Genomic DNA, 13,202 nt, shown 5'->3' on the forward strand with positions numbered 1-13,202 from the left:
CATAAATCCATGACAAATACCAGTAGAACTCACAGAGGAGATCCATTCCAAACTGATGCTGAGCGACGTGCTCAAAGATGGACGTCAGGATGGGGAGCAGGGCCACTGTAGTATAGTTAATATTCTGAGAAACGCCTTTAATCTGCGTTCGGGAATGGGTGAACTTCCCAAGTTTCAGGTTTTCTGACGTCTTCTCCAAGTCTTCTGCAGCATTTTCAAAGAATGCTCGTAACCCAGCCTTCACCAGCTCCGAGCCTGACTTCATGACAGTCCTGCAAGCAAACAATGTTCAAATCTAGAAGGATAAGTTGTACTTTTGGCCAATCCTCTTCTTGAAACTGGCTGGCAGTGTCACCTGGGCAGACATTTGCCACTCCTGTCACTCAATGACACTGTGTCAGGAGAAAGGGAGATAGCAGTTAACATCCACGAAGAAACCTGAATCACACAATCCCAGAGGGGCTAGCCACTGGACAATCTGAGGAAAATACTGCTCACCTCTTTACGAAATGCAGAGAACAATCTAGAATGAAGCCACCTGCTATTATCTATAGTAAGTTGCAACTGGCTAAAGTTAAAAGAACAGGGAAATGAGCTTTAAGAAAAGTTGTGGGATAAACAACTTTTTTTTTTTTTTTTTTTTGAGACATCGAGTTTTACCCTGTCACCATGCTGGAGTGCAGTGGTGTGATCTCAGCTCACTGCAACCTCCACCTCCCGGGTTCCAGTAATTGTTCTGCCTCAGCCTCCCGAGTAGCTGGCATTACAGGCGCCCGCCACCGCACCCGGCTAATTTTTGTGTTTTTAGTAGAGACAGGGTTTCACCGTGTTGGCCAGGAAGGTCTCCATCTCTTGACCTGGTGATCCACCCGGCTTGGCCTCCCAAAGTGCTGGGATTACAGGCATAAGCCACTGCACCCAGCCTGGCTAAATAACTTTTATAAAGGCTAGCTAGAAACATAAACTCTTCTGATGCGAGACCTCTTAGAGAAAAAGAGCAAAGAAATAAGTCAACAGAAGTTTAGACTTCTGTTAGTTTGCAGGAAATGTCCTAGATTGGATGAGGAAAGAGAAAAGAGACACCTAGCCCTTTTAAAGTAAACAGCTTAATCACACTTCTGGAAAATACAAAACAAAACATTGAAATGTGATCTACAGGGATGAAGATCAGCTCTGGACATTTGAAATCTTCCATCAAAACTACAGTATTTCATAAAATTTAGAATTGGAACAAAGCTTACAAGTCATCTATAAGTTTTATATTTCTGTATCTTATTCAGAAGATTATGAAAGACTTGGTTCAAAGACAGATGCTTTTTATCTACATCATTCTCCTGATAATTATTCAATTCATCCAAGACAATAAAAACAAAGAAATTAAGTCAGTGAGGCTTGTTCTTGTCCTATAAGTTAGGAAGACATGAGCTGTCTTCCTAACTTTTTTTTTTGAGATGGGGTCTCACTCTGTTGCACAGGCTGGAGTGCAGTGACCTCTCATGGGAGACTCCCATGCTCAGCGATCCTCTCACCTCAGCCTCCCGAGTAGCTGGGATCACAGGCATGTGCCACCATGTCTGGCTAATTTTTAAAATTTTTTGTAGAGATGGGGGTCTATGTTGCCCAGACTGGTCTTTAACTCCTGGCCTAAAGTGATCCCCCCACCTCTGCCTCTCAAAGTGCTGGGATTACAGGCACGTGCCACTGCATCTGGCCCTTCCTAACTTTCTAGTCCCAAGTTTTGTTAGGAATAATTACTCAATACACCAACCTGCAACTCATCGTCATTTAAAACAAAACAAACAAACAAACAAACAAAAACTGGACTCTCTCAAGACTTTTCCCAAGTTTCTTAAAGATTTCTCATCCCTTTAATAGTTCTTACTCCCCTCCTTTTTCATGGCTATTCTCAATTCATCAAGGATTTTCATCTTTGGGACACTCTTTTAGTGTCCCACTCCTTTAGGCTGGTAACCTCTTTTGCATAGGGTCTTAGGAGGTGTGTCCTCCTCCCAACTTTGATAAAAACGTTTCTTTCTTTTCCCCTCCCTCCCTCCCTCCCTCCCTCCCTTCCTCCCTCCCTTCCTCCTTTCCTTCCTTACTTAGGTCTCGCTACATTCTTCAGGCTGGTCTTGAACTCCTAGGTTCAAGCAATCCTTCCACTTTAGCCTCCTGAGTAGCTTCGATTACAGGCAGAAACTATGGTGTCCGACTCTGACAAGGACCCTTCTTAACAGACACGTTAAAGAAAGCTCCTTGTCAGTTCTTTCCACTGCTGCTTTTTTTTTTTTTTTTTTTCCAGACAGGGTCTGGCTCTGTCATCTAGGCTGGAGTGTAGTGGCGCTATCTCAGCTCACTGCAACCTACACCTCCTGGACTCAAGCCATCCTCCCACCTCAGCCACCCAAGTAGCTGGGACTACAGGCATGCACCACCATGCCTAGCTAATTTTCGTATTTTCTGTAGATAAGATGTTTCACCATGTTGCTCAGGCTGGTCTTCAACTGTTGAGCTCAGGTGATCTGCCTGCCTCAGCCTCCCAAAGTGCTGGGATTACAGGTGTGAGCCACCACGCCCGGCCTGCATCTCTCTTTTTCAGTCTCATCATTTGTGTTATTACCAGAACTTATGTTTTTTTTTTTTTTTAACACTTCTTCCCAAATTCCTAGGCCATGGGATCGTCTTTGTCTCTGATTCTTTGGAAGTCAGATCTCTGTGCATTTCCTTCCTTGGCCATTTTGAATTCAGAGGGCTGTTGTTCATCTTTCCCATAACATTTGTAGATTCACCACCCACCAGTGGGCTATGCCACATTATATATTTTATCTTCTGAAAGATGAACTTCTTAGGAAGGAAAGACAAGAACTGATCAGGCCTTAGCATTTCGTCTCTGCCATGGCAGTGACTCTCGTTATGTGAACTGTGAAAAAGAGAGTGCTAACTTCTAGGGTCTTTGCCTTGTCTCCTCTCTCTTCCCAAACCCTGGCAGCAGTGATCTGTCTTCTCTTCAGTAAAATTAGTGAGATGACAGGGTCAGACAGGAAGTCATGAGAAACTATTGGGAAAAACTGGGCAGACTTACCTTGTGTCAAGTGTCTGAGCTAAGATGTGAAGACAGCTCACCATTGTAGTAGAATCACTACCTAGAATAAAAAATATCGTCTGTGATTCCCCCAAACCACTCAGCCTGTCTTTCAAATGCAGTCTTCTCCACATGCACAAACCACAGCCCAGCATCATTAACTACCAACACATAAAGTGCTAGGCCTGTGCTCAGAGACAATGCATTAATTTCTAGCCTGACACAGCCTTTGCTTTATGATGGATGTCAGAGGCAGAGATGAAAATTTTCACTGGTGTGGAAAATCTGAGCAGTTAAAAGGGTAAAGAGGTCATTTATCATGCTTCAGACCAATTTTCTATGGCAAATTTAGGTGACACCTTAGTCCCAAGGCCTGGGTGGTCTGAGGAAGACACAAATAAAGGCAAAGTACAAGTTCAGGATGATTACAGGGAGGAGCGGTGCCTTTAGCAACACTTCACTTACCAAAGAGGGAAATTCTGTGTCTAACAAGGGCAGCAAGTTTGCAGAACAGGCTGAAGCAGAAAAGAAAACAATTCAGAAAGTCACAGAGATGAAAGGACTCATACTTTGTATCCCCCACCCCAATGTCCCTTACACTGTGAAACAGAGGGCACAGAGTGGCATTCTAGGAAGATGCACTACGTTCCTAGCAAAGAATCCTCTGGTCCACACTCAGGAACATGTGTGGCTCACACTGCCTTGGAGAATCATGAAAAGTACCTTGCAGGCAGCTCCATCTTTATTAAACACAATCCCTCTGAAACATTTATAGTATTTTGCAGTGACACAGTGCAAAGTATCCTTTGCTATAGACAACCATGTATTGAAACGTTTATTTGTATGACATTCAGGGATAAATGAAGACTCTGGAAAAAGGCATGATGTTCCCCTTGTTGCAGTGGGTTGTAAACCATTTTGTAGCCTTCCATTGAGGGTGTGAAGTTTTAGTTGGGAGGTTGGCAGAAAGTTGGGATTGGAAAGTGTTAACGGTTCAGGTACAAGGTGAGATTGTGTTAAACAAAAACATTTTAAGAACTGTATATTCTCTGTCATCTCCAGTTAGTCTCCAGGCCTGACCAGGTCACTGTTCTAACTGGGCCCTTGGAAACTAGGAAAGCCATGCTGTATATTTTTGTGTTTTTTGACTCTCCTTCATGCTTTCACCCATATTTTGCACGTGGAACCGCTGAAGTTTCAGCTGTGCCTCATTGTTTGACTTTCCACAGTGCCTAACGAGGGCCTCGTGATGTTAGAAAGGAGCCCGTCACTGTTTCTGAACATGCTGCTAATGGACCTCACCTAGGGGCACTGTGGCCATCCTTTGACCTCTGTTGCTGAAGCTCTTGGGAAGATTGCTCAGAACTGACATTGCTGACACTGGCATGGCTCGACAAGAACTTTGCAGTTGCTTCAGAAAGCAGTGGAATAGAATGAGGGAAAAAAGAGAAAGAGAGAAAAGCCACCTGTCTAGGCCATGGGGTCCCCTGGTGACACATTCCCAGTTTCTGATTCATAACTTGTCGCGGAGCTTCTTACCCCATTCAGGGTAAGAATGGGGTAAGAAGCTCCACAGGATAACTCAAATGGGGAAGGAATGCATCCTGAGAGTTGATGGGGATGAAAACCTGCTCACCTCTGAATGGTTTTCAATAAATGCCCTGAGTCTGTCTGGGCTGCCTACCGGAAAATCACAACAAAAGTTCCCACGGCTAGTTACTTGGTTTTGCAGTGGAAAAGTGTTGGGAAGACCTGGCCTATAGCTTAAGAGAACACACGATAAGTTACCAGAAATTTGGCAGCCATCTAGGGTGAAATTAAATATGGGCTGCTCTTTTGCTTTTCCCATGGTGTTTTTTTCAGAGACGTGGTATTTTTTTCAGAGTTTGTTTGATACAAACTCATGGAGCTGGGGCAAGGGGCTAACCCTGTGGAATGTGGGCTCTGCAGCTCTGTGATTAGCTGGGCTGTTTTGGGGAAGCCCCTTAACTGTTCTGTGTGCTTTCTCACTGTCGAGAGTCATCATAGGACTTGAGTTTCAGAATAAGGGGCAGGTAAACTCAGATATATCTGGTAAAAATGCTTCAAGTGGACACATGTTCTGTATAAACACAAAACAACGTTTTTCTAACAAAGGCAGATATTTGAGTTGTTTGATTTTGATACTAACAAGGCTAATCTCATTGTCAGAAGTGCTTTCTCAGGCATGCCAAGGCCTGGATCTGAAATTTCCAAAGGCTACTGCTTGTTGCCTATGGAGCCCGGGATTTAACTGGAGGCACTGTCCTTAGCCAAGAGCGCCTCCTCCATCTCAGAGTTTGAAGACAATGAGTGAAAGGAATCTCAGGGAGAGTCTGAGACCCATGGGCAAAGGGCTGCAGATGCAGAGGAGGTGGGGCAAGGACGAAGGCTGCAAAGGGGAGTCTGGCAATGCAGACACATTCAGTGCAAACACGACTGCTTCTGTGGGAGGGCAGAAAGCCCACTGACAGATTTCAGAGCTATTTGCAAGGCTGATCAGCTCCAGGTTGTATTCCAGCCGTGACAAATGGTGCCTGGTTGAACAAATGTTACATTTCCATGAATTAATAATTTAAGAAAAACAGGTAAACAGACACACCTGCCCTCTGTTGGATTATCTGAATATCTCACTTTACCCACTGTTTCCCTAGCTTCTTACAAGAAACACTGCTGCATCCTGCAAATGTTTAGGAGGTCATCTTCAGTCAGCACCTGATTTTAAGAGTATGTTGTGTTGACAGCATGGGGCTTCTCCTGTCTTAGAGTAAGTAATTATGGTGTAGAATAAATCATACTTAATGTGATAGAGAGGACTGGTTTTTTCTTTTTTTTTTTTTTTTTTTTTTGAGATGGAGACTCATCTGTTGACCAGGCTGCAGTACAATGGCGCCATCTCGGCTCACTGCAACCTCTGCCTCCTGGGTTCAAGCGATTCTCCTGCCTCAGCCTCCAGAGTAGCTGGGACTAGAGGTGCACGCCACCACACCCAGCTAATTTTTTTGTATTTTTAGTAGAGATGGGGTTTTGCCACGTTGGCCAGGCTAGTCTCAGACTCCTGACCTCAAGTGATCCACCTGCCTCAGCCTCCCCAGATGCCGGGATTACAAGCATGAGCCACAGCGCCTGGCCAGGAATGCATTTTTATTCTTGTCCTAACTTAGAAGAGTCACTTTGGACAGTGGAGTGAACGCAACTGAACTTCAATTTCTTCATCTGGAAAATGGAGATCATACTACACAGGCACGTCTCAGCATTTCAAACATCGTGACGTTTCACAATGAGTTTTATACAAATGGGCAATAACTCTTATATGAAAAACTGTACTCAATGTTCAGTTATGCTAAGTGTTTCATAAAAGTTAGCTAAATCTCGAAGTTAATTATCCTCCCTGAGATGGTGATATTTAAAGGCTGGGCCCTATAATGTACACTGTTCACTGGATGCCAGGGAAAGCATCTTTAGATTATTTTCTTTTTCTTTTTCTTTTTTGAGATGGAGTCTCACTCCATTGGCAAGGCTGGAGCACAGTGGTGCCATCTTGGCTCACTGCAACCTCCACCTCCCGGGTTCAAGTGATTCTCCTGCCTCAGCCTCCTGAGTAGCTGGGATTAGAGATGTGTGCCATCATGCCTGGCTAATTTTTGTATTTTTAGTAGAGACGGGGTTTTATCATGTTGGCCAGGCTGGTCTCAAACTCCTGACCTCAGGTGATCCGCCTGCCTCGGCCTCCCAAAGTGCTGGGATTACAGGCATGAGCCACTGCGTCTGGCCTCCTAACTGTTTTCGTTAGGGTCTTAGCTTTTTGCTACTTAAAAGTCTAGTCCATTCCTGTCTTTCTTTAATAAAATACAGAGAGAACCTGAGGCATAGTAGAATCTATCTTTTAGCCCAATCATGACAGATGCCCTCTTTTCTTATTTCTGTTAATGTATCTACATGTTAGCCTAGTGGAATGAGTAGCAAGGCTGGTGCTTTTGATGAAAAATTTTTTTTTCCTATTAGGAATTTAAACTGAATTATGTTGCTTTAGACTGCAAATTTCATCTCACCCATACCAGGACTTGTATGATTTTTTTTTTTTTTTTTTGAGACAAAGTCTCGCTCTGTCACCCAGGCTGGAGTGCGGTGGCATGATCTTGGCTCGCTGCAACCTCTGTCTCCCAGGTTCAAGCAATTCTCCTGCCTTAGACTCCTGATCAGCTGGGATTACAGGCATGTGGCACCACGTCAGGCTAATTTTTGTATTTTTTAGTATAGACGGGGTTTCACCATGTTGGTCAGGCTGGTCTCGAACTCCTGATCTTGTGATCCACCTGCCTTGGCCTCCCAAAGTGCTGGGATTACAGGCATGAGCCACTGTGCCCAGTCGATCTGAGTCTTTTTAAACGTTTTAATCTTATAGAGTTCGATAAGCATGGGATTGAAAGCAATGTCCAGCTGTTTATTCTCAATGTTATGTGTCCACTTTTCCCAAGCTTCAGAATGATCTTTGCCTTCTTCTCAATGTTGTCTCAGGACAGCTGTTGTTTTTTTTGTTTTTGTTTTTTTTTAAATTATACTTTAAGTTCTGGGATACATGTGCAGAATTATACTTTAAGTTCTGGGATACAGGTTTGTTACATAGGTATACACGTGCCATGGTGGTTTGCTGCACCCATCAACCTGTCATCTACATTAGGTATTTCTCCTAATGCTATCCCTCCACTTGCCTCCCACCCCCCGACAGGCCCCGGTTTGTGATGTTCCCCTCCCTGTGTCCATGTGTTCTCATTGTTCAACTCCCACTTATGAGTGAGAACATCTGGTGTTTGGTTTTCTGATCTTGTGACAGTTTGCTGAGAATGATGGTTTCCAGCTTCATCCATGTCTCTGCAAAGAACATGAACTCATTCTTTTTATGGCTGCATAGTATTCCATGGTGTGTATGTGCCACATCTTCTTTATCTAGTCTATCATTGATGGACATTTTGGTTTGTTCCAAGTCTTCGCTATTGTGAACAGTGCCTCAATAAACATACGTGTGCATGTGTCTTTATAGTAGAATGATTATAATCCTTTGGGTATATACCCAGTAATGGGATTGCTGGGTCAAATGGTATTTCTGGTTCTAGATCCTTAAGAAATCACCACACTGTCTTCCACAATGGTTGAACTAATTTATACTCCCACCAACAGTGTAAAAGCATTCTTATTTTTCCACATCCTCTCCAGCATCTGTTGTTTCCTCTTTTTTATTTTTATTTTTTTGACGGAGTCTCGCTCTGTCACTCAGGCTGGAGTGCAATGGTGCGATCTTGGCTCACTGCAACCTCCACCTCCTAGGTTCAAGCGATTTTCCTGCCTCAGTCTCCCAAGTAGCTGAGATTATAGGCATGTGCCACCATGCCTGGCTAATTTTTTGTATCTTTAGTAGAGATGGGGTTTTATCATGTTGGCCAGGATAGTCTCAACATCCTGACCTCGTGATCTGCCTGCCTTGGCCTCCCCAAAGTGCTGGGATTACAGGCATGAGCCACCGTGCCTGGCTTCCTGACATTTTAATTATTGCCATTCTAACTGGTATGAGATGGTATCTCATTGTGGCTTTGATTTCCATTCCTCTAATGATCAGTGATGATGAGCTTTTTTTATATGTTTGTTGGCTGCATAAATGCATTCTTTTGAAAAGTGTCTGTTCATATCCTTCACCCCCTTTTTGATGGGGTTGTTTTTTTCTTGTAAATTTGTTTAAGTTCCTTGTAGATTCTGGATATTAGCCCTTTGTCAGATGGATAGATTGCAAAAATGTTCTCCCATTCTGTAGGTTGCCTGTTCACTCTGATGATAGTTACTTTTGCTGTGGAGAAGCTCTTTAGTTTAGACCCCATTTGCCAATTTTGGCTTTTGTTGCCATTGCTTTTGATATTTTAGTCATGAAGTCTTTGCCCATGCCTATGTCCTGAATGGTATTGCCTAGGTTTTCTTCTAGGGTTTTTATGGTTTTAAGTCTTATGTTTAAGTCTTTAATCTATCTTGAGTTAATTTCTGCATAAGGTGTAAGGAAGGGGTCCACTTTAAGTTTTCTGCATATGGGTAGCCAGTTTTCTCAACACCATTTATTAAACAGGGAATCCTTTCCCCATTGCTTGTTTTTGTCAGGTTTGTCAAAGATCAGATGGTTGTAGATGTGTGGCGTTATTTCTGAAGTCTCTGTTCTGTTCCTTTGGTCTATATATCTGTTTTGGTACCAGTACCATGCTGTTTTTGCTACTGTAGCCTTGTATTTTTAGTAGAGACGGGGTTTTTTTTTTTTTTTTTTTTTTTTTTGAGACGGAGTCTCGCTCTGCCGCCCAGGCTGGAGTGCAGTGGCCGGATCTCAGCTCACTGCAAGCTCCGCCTCCCGGGTTCACGCCATTCTCCTGCCTCAGCCTCCCGAGTAGTTGGGACTACAGGCGCCCGCCACCGCACCCGGCTATTTTTTTGTATTTTTTAGTAGAGACGGGGTTTCACCGTGTTAGCCAGGATGGTCTCGATCTCCTGACCTCGTGATCCGCCCGTCTCGGCCTCCCAAAGTGCTGGGATTACAGGCTTGAGCTACCGCGCCCGGCCGGAGACGGGGTTTTATCCTGTTGGCCAGGCTGGTCTCAAACTGGTTTGAAGTTAGGTAGCTTGATGGCTCCAGCTTTGTTCTTTTGGCTTAGGACTGTCTTGGCTATACGGGCTGTTTTTTGGTTCCATATGAGGTTTAAAGTAGTTTTTTCTAATTCTGTGAAGACAATGGGAGCTTGATGGGAATAGCATTGAATATATAAATTACTTTGGGCAGTATGGCCATCTTCATGATACTGATTCTTCCTATCCATGAGCATGAAATCTTTTTCCACTCATTTGTGTCTTCTTTTATTTTCTTGGGCAGTGGTTTGTAGTTCTCCTTGAAGAAGTCCTTCACATCCCTTGTAAGTTGTATTCCTAGGTATTTTGTTCTCTTTGTGAGAATAAATGCAATTGTGAATGGGAGTTCACCCATGATTTGGCTCTTTGTTTGTCTATTATTGGTGTATAAGAATGCTTTTAATTTTTTCACATTGATTTTGTATCCTGAGACTTTGCTGAAGTTACTCACAAGCTTAAGGAGGTTTTGGGCTGAGTCGATGGCATTTCCTAAGTATAGGATCATGTTACCTGCAAACAGAGCATTCTGTAGATGTCTATTAAGTCCACTTGATCCAGAGTTTAGTTCATGTCCTGAATGTTCTTGTTAATTTTCTGTCTTCTTGGTCTAATATTGACAGTGGGGTGTTAAAGTCTCCCACTATTATTGTGTGGAAGTCTAAGTCTCTTTGTAGGTCTCTAAGAACTTACTTTATGAATCTGGGTGCTCCTGTATTGGATGCATATGCATTCAAGATAGTCAGCTCTTCGTGTTGCATTGATCTGTTTACCATTATGTAATGCCCTTTTTGTTTTTTTTTTTTTTTTTTTTTTTTTTATCTTTGTTGGTTTAAAGTCTGTTTTATCAGAGACTAGGATTGCAATCCCTGCTTTTTTTTGCTTTCCATTTGCTTGGTAAATATTCCTCCATCCCTTTATTTTGAGCCTATGTATGTCTTTGCATGTGAGATGGGTCTCCTGAGTACAGCACACTGATGGGTCTTGACTCTTTATCCAATTTGCCAGTCTGTGTCTTTTAATTGGGCCATTTAGCCCATTTACATTTAAGGTTAATATTGTTATGTATAAATTTGATCCTGTCATTATGATGCTAGCTGGTTATTTTGCCCATCAGTTGATGCAGTTTCTTCATGGTGTCTATGGTCTTTATATTTTGGTATGTTTTTGCAGTGGCTGGTACTGGTTTTTCCTTTCCATGTTTAGTGCTTCCTTCAGGAGCTCTTGTAAGGCAGGCCTGGTGGTGACAAAATACCTCAGCATTTGCTTGTATGTGAAAGATTTTATTTCTCCTTTAGTTATGAAGCTTAGTTGGGCTGGATATGAAATTCTGGGTTGAAAATTCTTTTAAGAATGTTGAATATTGGCCCCACCCTCTTCTGGCTTGTACAGTTTCTGCAGAGAGATCTGCTATTAGTCTGATGGGCTTCCCTTTGTGGGTAACCCAACCTTTCTCTCTGGCTGTCCTTAACATTTTTTCCTTCATTTCAACCTTGGTGAATCTGATGATTATGTGTCTTGGGTTGCTCTTCTCGAGGAGGATCTTTGTGGTGTTCTCTGTACTTCCTGAATTTGAATGTTGGCCTTTCTTGCTAGGTTGCGGAAGTTCTGAATGATATCCTGAAGAGTGTTTTCCAACTTGGTTCCATTCTCCCTGTCACTTTCAGGTACACCAATCAAATGTAGATTTGGTCTTTACACATAGTCCCATATTTCTTGGAGGCCTTGTTCATTCCTTTTCATTCTTTTTTTTTTTCTCCAATCCTGTCTTTATGCTTTATTTCATTCAGTTGATCTTCAATCTCTGATATCCTTTCTTCGGCTTCATTGATTCAGATATTGATACTTGTGTATGCTTCACTGAGTTCTCGTGCTGTGATTTTCAGCTCCATCAGGTCATTTATGTTCTTCTCTAAACTGGTTATTCTAGTTAGCAATTCCTCTTTTTATCAAGTTCTTAGCTTCCTTGCATTGGGTTAGAACATACTCCTTTAGGCTGGAGGAGTTTGTTATTACCCATCCTCTGAAGACTACTTCTGTCAATTTGTCAAACTCATTCTCTGTCCAATTTTGTTCACTTGCTCGTGAGGGGTTGTGATCCTTTGGAGGAGAAGAGGCATTCTGGTTTCTGGGATTTTCAGCTTTTTCTGTGCTGGTTTTTCCTCATCTTCATGGATTTATCTACCTTTGGTCTTTGATGTTGGTGACCTTTGGATGGAGCTTATGAATGGATGTCCTTTTTGTTGATGTTGATGCTATTGCTTTCTATTTGTTAGTTTTCCTTCTAACAGTCAGGCCTCTCTGCTGCAGGTCTGCTGGAGTTTGCTGGAGGTTCACTCCAGACTCTGTTTGCCTGGGTATCACCAGCAGAGGCTGCAGAACAGAAAATATTGCGGCCTGCTCCTTCCTCTGGAAGCTTTGTCCCATAGGGGCACCTGATGGATGCCAGCTGGAGCTCTCCTCTATGAGGTATCTGTTGACCCCTGCTGGGAGGTGTCTCCCATCATGGGGCACGAGGCTCAGGGACACACTTGAGGAGGCAGTCTGTCCCTTAGCAGAGCTCGAGTGCTGTGCTGGGAGATCCTCTGCTATGTTCAGAGCCAGCAGGCAGGAACTTTTAAGTCTGCTGAGGCTGCACTCACAGCTGCCCCTTCCCCCAGGTGCTCTGTCCCAGGGATGTGGGAGTTTTATCTATAAACCCCTGATTGGGGTTGCTGCCTTTCTTTCAGTGATGCCCTGCCCAGAGAGGAGAAATCTAGAAAGGCAGTCTGGCTACAGCAGCTTTGCCCTGCTGTGGTGTGTTCCGCACCCAGTTAGAACTTCCTGGCGGCTTTGTTTACACTGTGAGGGGAAAACAGCCTACTCAAGTCTCAGTAATGGTGGACGCCTCTCCCCCAGTCAAGCTCGAGTGTCCCAGGTCGACTTCAGACTGTTGTGCTGGCAGCAATAATTTCAAGCCAGTGGATCTTAGCTTGTTGGGTTCCGTGGGTGTGGGATCCGCTGAGCAAGTCCACTTGGCTTTCTGGCTTCACCCCCTTTCCAGGGGAGTGAACAGTTCTGTCTCATCAGCATTACAGGCACCACTGGGGTATGAAAAAAAAACTGCAGCCAGCTGGGTGTCTGCCCAAATGACCGCCCAGTTTTGTGCTTGAAACCCAGGGCCCTGGTGGTGTAGGCACCTGAGGGAATCTCCTGGTCTGCAGGTTGCAAAGACCATGGGAAAAGCGTAGTATCTGGGCCGAAATGCACCGTTCCTCATGGCACAGTCCCTCATGGCACAGTCCCTCATGGCTTCCCTTGGCTAGGGGAGGGAGTTCCCTGACCCCTGCACTTTCTGGGTGAGGCAACGCCCCACCCTGCTTCGGCTTGCCTTAAGTGGGCTGCACCCACTGTCTAACCAGTCCCAATGAAATGAACTGGGTACCTCAGTTGGAAAAGCAGAAATCACTCTCCT

At 43.8% G+C, this 13,202-nt stretch overlaps 1 protein-coding gene across 15 annotated transcripts in view; it reads right to left on the reverse strand.

The window, feature by feature from the left end:
* RYR3 (ryanodine receptor 3) overlaps positions 1-13,202 on the reverse strand; it is a 569,735-nt gene that overhangs the window by 96,873 nt on the left and 459,660 nt on the right. For all 15 annotated transcript variants that reach the window (XR_002523591.2, XM_021941701.2, XM_021941703.2 and 12 more), the window contains 3 exons: positions 3,545-3,594; positions 3,080-3,140; positions 34-272 (listed from right to left, as the gene is read on the reverse strand). Coding sequence is in view for 14 of the 15 variants with exons in the window: in XM_021941701.2 (XP_021797393.2) it covers positions 34-272; positions 3,080-3,140; positions 3,545-3,594 (350 nt within the window). In the remaining variant the exon portion in view is untranslated. The remainder of the gene's footprint in view (positions 1-33; positions 273-3,079; positions 3,141-3,544; positions 3,595-13,202) is intronic.

The sequence above is a fragment of the Papio anubis genome, chromosome 7 (genome assembly GCF_008728515.1).
Source record: "Papio anubis isolate 15944 chromosome 7, Panubis1.0, whole genome shotgun sequence".
NCBI lineage: Eukaryota > Metazoa > Chordata > Mammalia > Primates > Cercopithecidae > Papio > Papio anubis.